The sequence below is a fragment of the Dinoponera quadriceps genome, unplaced genomic scaffold (genome assembly GCF_001313825.1).
Source record: "Dinoponera quadriceps isolate SergipeBrazil2010 unplaced genomic scaffold, ASM131382v1 scaffold1270, whole genome shotgun sequence".
In the NCBI taxonomy this organism is placed as follows: domain Eukaryota; kingdom Metazoa; phylum Arthropoda; class Insecta; order Hymenoptera; family Formicidae; genus Dinoponera; species Dinoponera quadriceps.
In genome coordinates, this window is record NW_014555716.1 from 1,531,210 (window position 1) to 1,547,685 (window position 16,476).

Sequence of the window (16,476 nt, forward strand, 5' to 3'; positions counted from 1 at the left end):
GAAAAGTCCTATACAATTTTGCAAATAACACGCAAAATTTCGAATTATCAACGATAAAAAATGGCCATATATAGAGGCTTCTTTAATTAATAACTCAACAATTTGCGTGTTATTTGCAAAATGATATAGGACTTTTCTGCTGAGTTCCACTCGTTCTACTTGCACACCACGGGAACCAAGATTAGTTCGGGACACCCTGTATATACATAGAGTTGAATATTTTAAAAAATATTATAATATTAAATATTATTTTTTAAATATTATTAGTAGTGGATATATAATCATCTATTATATTCCAGAAATATTACTTGAAATTAAATAATATTAGTAGAATGTTATTAGAATATTACGTCTAATATTCTAAAAATATGTCCGGAATATTGTTTAATATTAAATAATATTACGCGCTTATAAGGATGACACCAAACAGAGAGGCATGTGAGTCGAAGTTTCGAAGAAAATGTATTTCCCACGCTATTTACATAATATACAATGTTGCTATTGGCTGCTCTCTCAGGACAATTCTTATCCGCCCAACGCTCCCCCGTGTGTGCACGCGAGAAATGAGGAGTACATGTAATCAGGCGACAATTGATTATGCAAACAAAGTCAGTTTAATGATATTTTATATATATATGTATATAACGTAACATACACAGCATAAGTTGCGCCTACTCTCCATAGGACCCGTTATTTTCTTCATCTCTAATCTCTCCATCAGTCACGATGCTGCAATAGGTAGGCTTTAAACTGTGAGCCTCAAGAAATTGAAACCAGTCACAGTCAAGTGTGAGGAAAATAATCGGCTATGATTGGTCGATCAATTTCTTAAAGCTCAGAGCTTAAAACACCTATTGTAGGACCGAAACTCATACTTCCGCTCACATTCTCTGGTTTCGTTTTCGTTCAATACGCAGTATATACACGATTGTTATAAACAACGTGGATATGCTCGTCCTGTCTCGGAAATAAACGTTTCAAATTGCGCCACCGCTCAGGCTTGCGTTTCGCTGAGCTTCGCCCGCATTGTGTTTTCAGAGATTTCTCTCCCCTTTCTCTCTCTCTCTCTCTCTTTCTCGTTGCATTTATACAAAATACTATTGCAACTCGATACGCTTCCTTGTGTATCTTCCTTGACGCCTCTTCTTGACGGAGAGAACGACAGGCGTAACGTTGCGTTGAATTTTTCGATAATAACATCGCAAATACATCGAAACCCGAAATGGCCGTGTTCGTCGCACATTCGACTGAGACGGAACGCGCGTTTCTCGCCCCTGTGAGAATATACATATATAAACATTGTCGCGCCTATTATGCATTAACAATCGATAAAAAGTTCCTCGCAGTCGGCCTCTCGTTCGGGCCGATTAATAGGAATTAGTCTTATTATACACAGTGGACTGACTAGACCGCAACTCGAGACGGTTTTGCTCTGCGAGAGCCCGTCTCGAGGCTGTCTCTCTCTCTCTCTCTCTCTCTCTCTCCCTCTCTCTCTCTCTCTCTCTCTCTCTCTCTCTCTTCCTCCCTCCCTCCCTCTTTCGTCACGACGATGTTCAGCTATGTGTAATTAACAATCGAGTATCGCGTTAATCCGTTCGCCCGTCAATCACGCGATTCCGATCTCTTGCAAATAGCTCTATCGAGGCTCAACGGCGAAGTAGAAAACTATAAAACGTGTTCGTCGAGAGCTTTCGTCTTCCGGCAAAGCCATCGGGTAATAAAGATCAGTGTGTTATTCCGAGTGCGGAGATTTACAATTCGTACAACGTGGTAGACGACAAAAACACGCTTGCAACTCAGAGAGACGCAGAACAAAGCATGAAAATTCTCTCGTCCTCTTCTTCTTCTTCTTCTAGTTAATTGCGACAATATTGACGAAATATATATATATATATATATTGAGCCGAAAACATGTGAAATCCACGCATGTCAAATCGACACGCTTCCTTTATACAGATACAACGATGAATATTCTTTCTTTCATTCGTTTACGAATCGGATATTCGTAATAAAGCATAAACAATAACGGAGAAGGAGGGATGAAGCAAACCGGAGGAATGTGAATAAACTAAAACCGAACGGTCCGAGTATCAATAAATACATGTAACGATCACAAAACTAACATCGACGCAACGTCGTAGGCGACGTAAATCACTTTCTGCTTTGTTCCTCCCAAGTCGCGTGTATTACGTGCGCGTGGCGTTATAATAAACGATACACCGCATGCGCTGATACGAGCGCAAAATTCTCATTGAAGACCCATCATCTTTGGCTACACTTCGGGGGGAGGGGTTTATGTTTATTTAAATAATTATAATATCGTAATATTGTACAGCTTGAGAGTTAGAGTACAAGAATGAGTGTGTTTTCGTAACGCATAGCTCTTCGCTTCACATCATGTGTTGCCCGTTCGGTGGAGCATATTGCGGTTGCTGGCTCACAGACGGTCCTCTGGGCCCAGGCGGACCATACGGCCCTGGGCCGGTCTGTGCTGGATATCTGATGCGTAACATGACGTAAGATAATTATGTAAATTATTACTTCTCAAATTGTTACCTCTTAAGTAACATTGAAAGCCAATTTAAATGTTCCTTAAAATGTAAAGATCTAGAAATTCATCAAAAATTTATAAAAATTTATAAGAAGATATTTATCGAAGATTTGTAAAGAAAAAATAATTTATCGGAAATCAATGAAAATTTTTAGAAAGATAATTTATCGAAAATTTGTAAGAAAATATTTATCGAAGATTTGTAAAAAAATAATCTATCAAAAATCTATAAAGATTTTTAAAGACATAATTTATCAAACATTTATAAAGATTTATAGAAGGAAGGAAACCACGGAGAATTATAATATTCGACTTTATCAACAGAACGTAATATGATATCGACAGACGATTATATTGAAATTATCTTATGAAACACGAAGATATAAGAACGTAAGAAGGCATTGTGTATATGATTTCAAAAATATACAACAACAATGTTGCAATTTGTATGCAAGGAACGTCGTAAAGTTCGGAAACTGCATCTGCAGAGATTCTTCGGTTACATGTATACACATCGATCTTTAAGACTCCTGAATACTCACTTTGGCAGTCCTTCTTTGATGACATCAGAAGCGAGGAAAATCACGTCAATTTATGCGACGATATATATGGAAATAAAAGAATATATGCACAAAATAACACTCGTGATGATCGATTCAGTACATTAAAACATACATTATTACAGCCGTTAAATTAACGTGACGAAATCATGAGAAAAGACGGACTGCAAAAAAAAAGATTGTATGTCAATTTCATTGTCATTTATTGATTGTTAAGACAAAATAAAAGTTTCCGGAATATTTTACAAATGCATTCAATCAATCAAAAGTGTCACTTTATAGTCACATTCTTTGATTTCAAGAATGACTGTGTGTTACGTGAATTTTACGGTTATTCATCGGTTGTTAAAGCAAGTTTTTCGAATACTTAATAAATGCATTCAATCGATCACGAACTGCGTTTTCTCGCTTCTGACGTCATCAAACGAAACGACCACAGTAAGAAGGACCAAGGATCCTTAATATCACTTAATAGTGTTTCAAAAGTTTAATTCGAAAGGTTTCAACGGAAAAAAATTAAAAACCTTATCGCGAGAAATGGGAGAAAAAATTGAAGAAAATTAATTTTTTTCCTATAAAACCAAAATAAGTAAATTATTATTTAACAAATTTTGGACGTGCATTTTCTCATCAGTCCTCACCATAGTCATCAAACGAGACGACTATGGTGAGGAACCAGAAGTCTTAAGATGTAAGGTAATGTGAAAGAAAATAATGGATCATAGAAAAATAAAAGAGAAGAAATAAAGAGAAGAATAAAGTAAATGAGGGATAACAGATGATCATTAAATTAAGCATACCCTTGCGGTTGGTAGGGAAGGTTAGTCTGATCGGGCTGCGGTAGAGACGGCCCCTGTGGGTGTCCAGGCGGGTGTTGCTGGTGAGGACCTGATTGAATGTGAAAATGCGGCTGCGGTAGAGTCATATTTGGCATACCGGCGGGACCCATGTACTCGTTGCTCGGTATGTTCGTGTTATACGGCCCGGGCAGCGGGCCTGGACCGGTTGCTGCTCCAGTGGGAAACGGAGAATGCGGCATGCCGTTAAACATCTGTCGAAGAAGACGCGCCCATTACCGGCAGAACAGCTCGCATCGCACGAAGCATTATCGTCGAAAATATTAGGTGTACGAATTAATTCGGTGCCTTTGCATTTAACATCCTGTAACTCTGGTTAAAATTTGAACTTTTTTCCCGTCCTACATGGTGATTTGAAAGTGCCAACCTTGAACTTTAAGAAGCACTATAATAATTGACGGCCTTGCCGATGTAACCTCAGAAAACAATAGTTATCGCGATGTTGTACGAAAAGAAGCATCCGAGGTACTGCATCCTTTTTGCACCCCAGTTGAATAAAAATGCTGCTTGGTCTACCGAAATGATTTGTTCCACTTTAGGTGAAGGTGCTGTGACCCGTAAAACTTGTAAAAAGACCATTTACCGGTAATGGAACTAGGCAGGTGATTCTACTGCACGATAACGTGCGGTCACATACTGCAAAAGGGACGAAGGATCTCATCTGTACATTGATCCGGGAAATTCTCCCTCATGTGACTCATCCAGCCCCGTTGGATTACCACCTATTTTGGTTGCTTCAACATCATCTAGCGGATACGCATTTTAAAACAGTCGACGAGGTCCGAAAAAGTATCGATGACTTTATTGAGTCAAAATCAAGTTTTTTCCGCGAGAGCATTCATCGGCTGCCCGATAGATGGAGTAAAGTCATAGAAAATAATAAAAATTATTTCGAACATTAAACTTGCACTTGACTTTTTGCAAATAAACTTTGAATTTCGTAAAAAAAAAGCACTGAATTAATTTGTGCACCTAATACACGTGGGCTGAATCGCGTGGCACGAGTGTCGAATAAAACGAAACGGATAAAGTTTACATGTAAAACCTGTTAAACCGTTTCAAAACTTGTTATAATAATTGTGAGAAATACATACATGTGCGATGATACATGATACGCGCTCTAGAAAAGTTTTAATTCTTTGGGTTCAGGTTTTCTACTTTGGAAACTTAAAATCTTGTTTCCTCGCAGCAGCCATGTTGATTACTGTCGTCAGAAGCACGAAAATGTATGCTCAAAATTCTTGTTAAATATAAGTTGAACCAAAAGAATATGTTCGTTAAAATGATTCTTGTGATCGACTGAACATATTTGTAAAATGTTTCGGAAACTTTCTGTTTATTTCAATAACCTCAATAAATAACTGTAAAATTAACGCAATAAAATCATGAGAAAAGATAAGCTAAAAAGAATGATTATATGTTGTGTTACTTTTAGGGTTACTCATCGGTTGTTAAAACAAAAGTTTTTGGAATATTTTACAAATGCACTCAATCGATCACAAGTGTTATTTCACGAACTGCATTTTCTTGCTTCTGACGTCATCAAACGATACGACTGCGGTGAGGGAGGCCAAGGATCCTTAATATCATTTAATAGTGTTTCAAGAATTTGATTCGAAGTGAACTTTTAACAGGAAAACATTAGAAATCTTATCGTGACAAATTGGAAAAAAATTGAGAAAAATTTATATTTTCTTATAAAACCGAGATGAGTAAATTATTATTAAGTAGCTCTAAACGCTATATCAAACGACATTGAGGGAATAAAAAAGATTAAAATATTTTTAGAGATATCTTATACCGTATCTTCCTGAAGATATTTCGAACTCAACAGGCTAAAAACTTTCATGTCGGTTAAAATTCATCAGCTCACGAGAGAATTCGAATCCACGCACCAGATTTGGTCCACTTATATTATCAGCGTCTCATTTTACACGCGCGAATACGCTTCCGGTCGGATGAAACGCGCTTACGTGCGGCGGCGGTGGTCCCGTGTTGTGAAACGAATAAGGATTCATATGCGGCTGCATTTTCGGCAAAGTGTAGCCAGACGGCGTTGGTGGCGCCGGTTCTCGCATCAGAGTGTGATACAGATTGAGGGCGTCCACCAGGTCGGAGCTTAACTGAGTGAGCTGTGCATGCCGCCTGTCCACCTTCTCCAACGCGGCGTCGATCAGCGGTCCCATCGCCGTGACTTGCTCTGCAAAATGCGAGACGCGAATTCTCGAAGACCGTCCGACTCGATCGTGTTCGATCGAGGTCCCCCAAGTTACCTTCCAGATCGAGCATCTCCTGAGGATCGGACGTGTCGCACTGCGGATCTGCCTCGTGAAACAGGTGCAACAGTCTGTCCATCTTCTTCTCGTCGATCTCGACCTCCACCACCTCCGGCTCGCGCTTCACCATTTTCACTTCCACCTCGTCCGCGAACTGCACCAATTTTTTGCTACTGTGTTCCAATTCTGCGCACAAAGTAGCCGTAAACGTTATTTCAGTCGCGAGCGACGAATTATTTGCAGTGTTTATCGGTATTTAGATAAAATTATTTAAATAATCGTCCAGATGAATAAATAGATCACCTTTATTTTTATCTAGATGGAAGAAATACCAAATATATTCATCTTCATGTTAGATAAAAAAACATGTTATCTCACCTAAAAATGATCTGAAATGATGTTATGGTCTATATTCTGAACTCACTTTTCGATAAAATGAATAAAATGATATGGACATATGTGTTAAGCCTGTATCAGATTAAGAATTGGAAATTAGATTTCAACGAATCAATAAATTTCGATTTTAATTTCAGTTTTTTTTAGCTGCATTGCTGAACTGGTGCGATAAGTTAGAGCGAGACAAAATATACTTGCCTCACTCTAACTTACTGTATTAGTTCAGCGATGCAACTAAAAAGAACAGATCATTTGTTTCAATTGATCAATCCACTTTAAGCCCGTATTATCAAACTGTCGACTGTAAAGGCCGACCCGAATGCCAATTCTTAATGAATCAATTACAATAGACTAGTTACATGACGTTTCATTATGATAGGCCCTTCAAAAATCGACAGTCGTAACCGCCAGTTAGATTGGTTTTCACGGTCAATAATTTTACATGGGCTTTATAGAAGAATACTAAAATAATGACTATAGAAAACACAGTGATTAGTGAGCAGTCAATGATTATTGGTTTTTTTTGTTAGATCCTAAAATTTAGAGTGATTATGTTGACGAATTACTTAACCGATATGCAATTTTACGTGATCTACGTAATTTTTATTATAAATTTTGATAAAGTCCCTTATGAAAACAATATTATCTAAAGTATTATCTGATAGATAAGTAACGCTACTCATCTTTCATCTAGATAAATCAAAAGCAAAACCATCATCATCTCATCGAGGATGAATTTTTCGGATTTTCATCTGATTTTCATCCAGATAAATCTGAAATCATCTAAGGCAAACACTGTTTGCATACATAACTAACTCCATAGTGTGTCGGAGGAATCTAATCGAGTTTGCGTGTATCTTACTTGTATATTCATCCGGCTCGACGGACAAATCAGCAGTGACAAAATTAGAGGGAAAGAGTCCTTCGCCTTTCTGATTGCTACCTTTCCACCAATTTGGGTCCGAATCGTCCAAGATATTAACTGGAAAATAGAAAGTCATTCAATTCATAAAAATGCGTATCAGCAGCTGCAAATGACAAATCATAATGTCCGTTACACACTTATTTCCCCTGCGAAGAATGTCAGTTCGTTGTCCTCCGCGGCCTCAAAGTCGTACAGAGCGCGCACTTTTCTGCCTTCCGGGGTACTTGAGCTTCCGAGCACGGAATTCATACTAGGATACAAACTGGAATTCTTTTTAGAGGCTGGTGAGCTGTGCGATGAGGTGCTCTGAGCGTGCACCTTAGTTTCTTGTAACGAGAGATGTATGGCTGTAAAACATTGAAACTTATAATGAAACACAGTCCATATATATATATATATATATGACATAAAAAAATTACAATAGAATATAGTTCATATATAAAATGTTAGAAAATATAATATATATATATATATATATAAAATATAAGAAATTATAATGGATTATATGGTTTACGTGCAAAACGTTAAAAATTATAATAGAATTACAGTTTATATTACTTAAAACGTTATAGGAGAAAATACAATATAATATACTGCATATGTAAAACATAAAAATGACATAATATGATTTATATGTAAAATATTAGAAATTACAATAAAATTATAATTAACATATGAGAAATCTTATGATAAAAATAAATTAAATGATTAGAAGCTTCCTAGCAATAAGACTTAAGCAATAAATAAATTGACCAATCACAGTAGATTATTCTTCTGACAAACGATCATGATTGGTCAGTTTTCTTACTGCTCAAGTCTTATCGCTTATTGTATAAAAAGCTCCAATAATTCGATTTATTTTTATCATAAGATTCCCTTACCTTTTGCAATGTCCGCTTCTTCTTGCGAATTCGTTACTACATTAGGATCTCTGTTCGGAGCGCTAACCTTTGGCTAAAAGACATTACGTTATATATGCACAAGATATAATAATATAAATTAAAAAAGTGTTACAATACCACTGCATTATTAAATCACTAATTAAACGACATGCTCGAAATACACTCGACAGTACTCGGAAAGTAGACAGAAATGGCACGACGCGAGTTCAAAGGGGGGGAATACGCAGCGTCAATAACTGATAGTCTTATCTGGACAGATTTGAATTATGTAGCTCGGACTCGTGCGATCCGAAGCAAAGCGCTAGTGGTTCTCGTCGTATCTTCAAGCGATGAATGCGTCAACCACGGGGCAGTTTTACAGGGGGACTCACTGAATCCGAGACGGAGGCGAAGTCGTGGCCCTCGCTCTTGAGCTTATTGTACAAGCTCGGGATCAGATTCAGCTGGGGGTCCGTTTTGAAGTCGCCCTCCGCCCACTTCTTCAGGAGCGCCTTCACCTTCTGCACGATCTTCTGCTGCGAATGATGAATGAGCTTCCTCAGGTCGTTCTCGAAGTCTCGGGATGCGATCTCCAGGTGAAAGGTCTTGCCGCAGTTGCTCGCGCATGCGTCCAACAGCTGAGTGGAAAAATTCGCAGGACGAGATTGTAGATTCACACTATATTTGTGGGTCAGCCAGGACTCGAGTCATTTTGGTCGAGACATGGGAGCACTACTAACCGTTATAGCCTGCACAACCACGTGCGGATCCTGAGAGTACAGTCTCTTGATGATGGAGCGCAAACAGTCCTTGGCGTTCTGAGCAGAGGTGCCCACCTTGTCACAGATGTCCATTATCTTCCCCCATTCCTCCGATACATTGTTCTCGTTGGTTGCCTTTTCTAGTACATTATAATTAAACGATATAGATGTAGATAATGATAAGAAACAGTATGATAAGAAACAATAATCAATATAAATAAATAAATAAATAAAACATATATATTAATATATATAAATTAAATATAACAAGGAATAAATTGCCTCCATGGAGAGACAGCATTTGTACAGATTAGAACAATCAGAACAGAGATAAGAACGAAACAAACGATGGTGAGCGCTATCTACAGTCACGAAAACACCAAAGAGAGAGAGCGCGAGCTGAAGATGATTAAGTGTCCCGACGGGATCCCCGTCGTCCTCCTGCCTTCGCACGAGATCGGACCTCGACAGGGGAGGAGCCGAATTTCCAAAAACCAGTGAACGATTTCGAGCCCTCAAAACGCAGCGATACAGTCGGAGGTCAGATGTCAACAACCGCTTAATGCGCTAAATGCGAATTGACGATTCACGACGATCTTTCTCGGCGATCTGTCAGCCAGCTCGTGATTGGCCAGCTGGAGAATTCGCTGGTGTCGCATGGATTGAGTCATCGTCGTCATCGTCGTGACGTTCTACTTACCGACGTCGGCGTCGAAAGGCGAAGTGGCCTGGAAGAGACCCATCTCCTCGGCGGCTTCCTCTCTCCCTCTCTCTCTCTTTCTCTCCCCCGTTCTCACTTTCCGGTGGATTTCTCGTCCGACGCTTCCGTAGCCTCGTCCGTGCACCTTAGCACACCGTCACGGTAACGTCGGGCTGCGCATCCAGCTGGTATTTACTCACAAACCGCAGCCGACCGAGCGACTAATAACATTCTAATCTACTGCACCCCGGCGGACATCTTCGCTGCTCTCGATCACTGCTAGGCCACATCGAGCATCGAGTATCGGCGAGTCGATCTTCGATAGCAACGAGGAGGTTCGAGCGTGACGATTCCGAACGAATTCAGCGAGCGGAAGTACGAATTGGAGAAATTGAAAAATCTCTCACCAGTTCGCGTCGCTAACGTGGACGTCGTGGCGGACAGCGACGTGTTCCCTCCCGAAATGCAGCGCTTCTCCGTTCGGGACGATAATTCATCGCGTCTCGTGAAAGTTACTCGGTGTCGAGACATGTGACCGGGAAAATCGATGTATCGAACATGGCGGACGTAGTGACGTAGTGACGTAGTAGTGACGAAATTCGCAGTTGTTCGAAGGAACACGATTTCTCGGGAAGCGGATAATGAGATTATCTTCACGAGAATCTCTTCTGAGAATGTGTTGGTATTAGATGCCGCTCGATATTACGGTGACTCATGTGGCTGCGATTGTCTTGATCGATAATCAATCCGTGGCATTGCCGGAACAATGAATTTCAGTTGGATAATTTGACACTCATCTACACAGCACACTCCCTATAAGCGCGTAATGTTATTTAATACTAAGTAATATTCTGGATATGTTCTAATATTCGAATATATATTAAATATTATAGTATATATTATTAATAATATTCTAATATTATTAGAATATTAAACGTAACCCAGACAATACAATATCCAAAATCGAGATAAGACGTTTTATATCACATCTTAAACACGACTTCAAGACGTCTAAAAGACGTCTCATGTCCCGATTTTGGACATTTGTGCTGTCTGGGAATATTCTAATAATATTCTTAAAAGTAATATTATTTAATGTTATTACAATATTATATATTTTTTTAAATATTTAACTATATTATTATTATTATTATTATTATAAGGTATATCCAACAGATGTCCAAATATGTCCATCTGTCTATATGATATCCTATGGATATCTTAAATGTCAAAAGGATATCCGAAGAAGCAAAGGTATCCTTAAGATATATCACGAGATATATTATTATTTAGACAAAACATGAAGCTAAAAGATATCGAAAAGATATCTTTTCACAGTCATCCTTTCAGCTAAACGGAAAAATGTCTGAAAGATGTCCCAAATAACACGTACATCTAAAAGACGTCTCAAAAATATCTTTTAGACGTCTTATTGTTTAAAATACCCGTTGAAAAATTTTGTATACATGATCACATATGGCTATATATAATCATATAAAATTACACATGAAATTTTCCTATATATGATTGATACATAATTAATTAATTGCCATTGTATTTTTTTTGGCCATTTTCTCTACGTTAATACTTAAAAAAAGATTTGTTGAGATCTTCTAGCATACACAGAAAAAAAATCATCATTTTATATCCCTTCGAAGTTTCCATCTCGATCGGCAGCCGGTAATTCATCCACGTGAGAAACCACGGACAGATATGAAATGACAATTCTTCTCTGTGCATGCTAGAAGGTTTTAGCAAATTTTCTTTTTAAGTCTCGACGTAGAGGAAGTGGCGAAAAGTTTTTGTTTTATAACACGTAATGTTTTCAAATATGCAATTCTTAATGTTGTATACAACATTACTGTTAACAATATTTGACCGAAACATAAAAAATCATGTTTCTACATCATAATTTTAATATTTAAAAATATAATATCATCAAGTAACAGTTTAAAAACATTTATAAAATATGTCAAAATGTTTATAAAATCCACATAAAATCAATGTTTTGAAAGATTGATTGAACGTTTCTCGCTTAATGGGTATACCCACACAGCACACTTTATCTGAAGGACATTTTGGGATATTGCAATAATTATAGGATATCCTCAGGTATCCGTTAGATACCCAGCAGATATAAGCTCATAAGAGCACGAGCGTGGCGTAGCAGACAGCGTATTGGCCTGTTGTGCTGGTAGCGGTCTCGGGTTTGATCCCGGCGGAGACCCTGTATATGACCTTTTCTTCCCCGGAGAGATAGCGAAAAATTCAATTAAATATGTTAACATTCAAAGCGTTATTTTCAATTCATTCACAGTGTGTGAAAATAAATTCGAGACGCGAACGACGGAAAATAACACACGCGCTAACGACATTCTCGTAGAACGGTGAACTTTACGTGCGTGTAACGACTCCGCGGTGTAAGCAACGTCTGCCGCGTTTCCAGCGATTATTTTCACCGCGATTGAGAGACGACCGAGGGCCACGGGCGACCGGACGAACGATTAGAGGATCGCGGTGAAGAAAAAATCACACGAATGTCAGAGAAAAGAAAACCGCGCTCTGCGGTTTCGTCAACAATTTCGCAGTCGCCGGATGGTGGCCGCAGACCTTGACGGGAGAAGCGTGCGCGCGCGTAATCTCCGCATAATGCGCCATCAGAGTGTCATCATCGGGTTCGTACGGGCGAATTACGGCGAATCGACGGTGCACCGCTCTATCTTTCCCACTCTCTCTTTCCTTCTCTCTCTTTTTCTCTACGACGGTAAATTGCCGCGACTTTACGCAACGGATTAATTGCGGGATGCAATCTCGCGCGCGACCCGATAACGGAGGCTGGTTTTAACGCGAGCGAATTACGCCGGATTGCACCCGCGAATGCTCGACCGCGTCCGCCGATCGAGCGAACGATCGCGACGATTGGACGTCGTCGTCGAGCTTAGTCGCGAGGATTATCGCTGCGTTTCGACAATCGCCTCTTCGGTCAGCCGTTCTCTCGCCGATCACGTTGCAGTTATTATTATCTCAATCTCTTTTTATCTTTATATCTCTTTCTTTTTTAATTGAACACATCGAGATGATAATCTGCGGAAGCGCTTCGCGATGGTACGCACTCGACGGCAACTGCTTTCTCATATTTAACTTAACGAGCATTCGGCGATACGTGCGGAAATTTGAACGCAGAGAAATATGGATTGATTTTACCCGGCAAAACTTTTATGGCTACTTTGCTAAACTATATTATTGGATAAAATGGAGTATTGTAAGTATTTTACTCATGAAGAAAAGAAGTTATGTGTGGAAGCGGTTATCAACCTAGTCGTATAATGAGACTTTTTTTTACATATTATTGTAGCTATTGCAGCAAGTAACCTCGTAAAATCTACAGTATGCATGATACGAATTATAGATTTTCAGTAGTGACAATCCAGGGAAAAAAAGATGATGTATGAAATCTGTCTATACATGACCATATATAATCATATATGTCTACAATGAAAAAATATTGTTATTTATTTACAACTTATAATATATACAAATACAATCGAAGTAAACGCTTCTGGCTACTTGTGCTTCTGACAGCACATGATATCGACATTTAATTAAATGACGTAACATCATTTTTTTCGTACAGACGTATATGATCATATATATTTGGAACCACACATATGGGCAAAATTCGTATACGAGTATATGACTTCATATAATTATTTATAATCATAATCATTTTTTCCCAGATAATTAAAATTTTTTTATTTTATTTTCTTCAACAGGAAAAAGATTAGTTACTCGACAAATATATTCTATTCAGGCTGCATTCCGATGTTTATTGTCAATGCTGAAAATCTACAGCATACATAATACGATTATAGATTTTCGGTACCGACAATGAATATCGGAACATAGCCTCAATATCACAAACTATTATCTACTTTAGGAATATCACTTTGAGACGTAAAGATCAATAAATCATGGCAACAGAGGCGAAGGAAGATAAACTAGGTATCGGGTCTGGATAGCTTAATTGGTAGAGCAGTCGCCCGGCAAGCGAAAGGTCCTCGGGTTCGATTCCCGAGCTCCAACAACTCGCTTTCTCGATATGTTTTCTCTTTACTCCTCGAATCAAGATCCTTTAGAAGCATACTCCAGCTTATCACAATGATATCGTCAAATTTTATTAAAATATATACTACGAAGCCCTGTGCAACATTAATTAAAAAACGGGGTCTGCGTTCCTTTACTGTCATCGAAAATTGCCTTTTGGGGTAACCCAAGAGACTTCCCGCGGCATGACGGTTGCAACCTCATTCCGGGGTGTCTCTCAGCGATCCAGGATCGATCTGTGAAAAGGTCCGACTGGATCGCCGTGACAGTGGGGGAAGAGCAACTCTCAAAGATAATTATAAATCAGCAATCCCGTTGTGTATTTGTAAATACGAAAGCAAAATGTAGTAACTTTATATAAGCCTTTATAGATGATTAAATGTTAAAATATTGTTATAATTGCAAGAGGACGGATATATGTTTAGACTTGAAATATCGTCTTGATAATTGATATCATAAGTAAAGGACAAAAACAGAGAAGATATGTGAAGGTGCGAGATGATGAGTAGCTTAATTGGCAGAGCATTCGCCCGGATTCGATTCTCGGCTCGCTCTACCTCGCCCGATATTTTTTTCCATTTACATGCAATCAAGCAGATCTGTTCATGCAGAGAAATTAGTGTGCAAGAAATCACCCATCAATTTGCTTCTAAAATCAGCCCATTTTCGTAGATATCATCCTAGTTATTGCGGCAAACTTTGTATTTCGAGACAATTTAAGTTTACGAATCAAATTCGTTAATTTTACCAAAAAAAATTACTTATTTTAGTAAAAATAAAAAAATTGACTATTTGTTTTCAAAATATTACATGCAAAACTTTCGTCATATCTCTTCTTTAATAAATATGTTTGATTCTCAACGAAATGTGTGTCTTCTCCGGTTTTATACGCTGCAAAAATCGTTAATTGGTATTACTTCGAGGTCGGATTAATCTCACTTCTTACTTTTTCAGCTTTGTCTCTGTAGTACCTAATTTTATGGAATTCTTTTGCACCAGTCTATATTACCAGTAAACATTTGTAGATATCCATTGCATTAAGCAGATCCTAAATCTAAAATTTCTTGCCAGTTTTGGGAGAGTTTCCGCTTAAGTAACCGCCATTACCCCGTTTTACTCTACTATATGTAGCTTTGAGATTTTTTATAACAAACATTAGTCGTTTAAACATTATAGTTATGGATTCATCAGGTTAATGGGGCTTTGCAGTTGCAAATCTCCTTTTTCCTTCCGCGTATAAATTCTCTACACAGCGGGAAAATTTCCGATTTAAAATTTCTCTCGAGACAATTAAATGGCCGTTCTTGAATCTAATCACGTAAACGAGTTATTATTTTAAATTTTCAAAAGCAAATGAACAGAATTGGGATGACGATAATCTGCAGAAATATTTATCGGTAAAACTATTTATTTTTACGTGATATTCTACATTACGCACGTGATATTATTTATTTCTTTGTATTTGATCCGAAAAGTAACTGGCAGTGCAATAAGAAATCCTTATGAATCCTTTACACGGCGGGAGAAATCTCTAATTTAGAGATTTCCTCAAGACTGATGCGATGGTGAATATTATTTATTTATAATTAGTCCTCTCGTGCGAGTCGTATGATGAGGAAGACGATTGACGGAAGCATTCGCTTCCGTTATCACTTCTGGAGCAGAAGTGAAAGTGCGCAGCGGTCGTCCGTTAATTACGATCCGTTCGAGAATATTATTATTATATGTTTGTTAACAACGCGTCGGTTTACCGGATAAATCGAATAACGCGCGTCTCTAAGGCTCGAAGGCTAAGAGATTTGTTTCGTCCCTTTCTACTTGTGCCTTTCTCTCCTCTCTCTCTCTCTCTCTCTCTCTTAGTTTTTCCGTTGTATTCGCCCGAGTTGAAATTTTAGTTCTATAAAATTTTTAATTCTATAAAAATTTTTAATTCGTTAAACTTTAATTCTAATTGTAATGCTGCATTATCAAAACAAAATGGTCGATAATTTTGAAATTTAATCATAATAATGTCTGCATATCTGTCTTTAATATCATAGTCGTTTTTCATCAAAATCTTATTTTTATCGTAGAAGTTATCAAAATAGCACGCTAACCTCAAAAAACACGTAAAAATCGTCAACTTCGTCAGTTCATCAAGTTGCTTATCAAATATCTCAGCTATCAAAAGGTCAATTTTTCCTAATTGTACGAATGATTAGATGATATTTCAGTGTATATGTAACGCAAGTTTCATTGAATTCTCGTCAAATTTATTTTCGCCATACAACTCGAAAAACGTCAAAGTAGTATCAAAGTGATTTCGACTTAGGCGGACGACCGGATAATTGGAAAGTACGGCGCGTTGCGTGTTGCGGCACGATAATATTGCAATGCAATGCGGCCACGACGGCGGCGAACGCGTCGGCAAATTATCCGAGCAATTACCTTGGCGGCCGCCAAGAAATCCGCGAAGGTGATGCAGT

At 38.3% G+C, this 16,476-nt stretch overlaps 1 protein-coding gene across 2 annotated transcripts; it reads right to left on the bottom strand.

Annotated features, from left to right (window-relative positions):
* Positions 1-443: 443 nt before the first annotated feature.
* Positions 444-10,205, bottom strand: LOC106745249 (signal transducing adapter molecule 1). 2 transcript variants are annotated; one of them, XM_014620698.1, is made up of 10 exons: positions 9,908-10,205; positions 9,187-9,347; positions 8,839-9,084; positions 8,447-8,519; positions 7,703-7,912; positions 7,503-7,622; positions 6,242-6,430; positions 5,942-6,168; positions 3,912-4,162; positions 444-2,499 (listed from the first exon to the last, which is right to left on the bottom strand). In XM_014620698.1, the coding sequence occupies exons 1-10, from the start codon at positions 9,948-9,950 to the stop codon at positions 2,391-2,393; spliced, it is 1,629 nt and encodes a 542-aa protein (XP_014476184.1). In that variant the 5' UTR covers positions 9,951-10,205; the 3' UTR covers positions 444-2,390. The 2 variants fall into 2 exon arrangements, with proteins under 2 accessions (XP_014476184.1, XP_014476185.1); XM_014620699.1 differs by lacking the exon at positions 9,908-10,205 and adding an exon at positions 9,574-9,856.
* Positions 10,206-16,476: the final 6,271 nt, after the last annotated feature.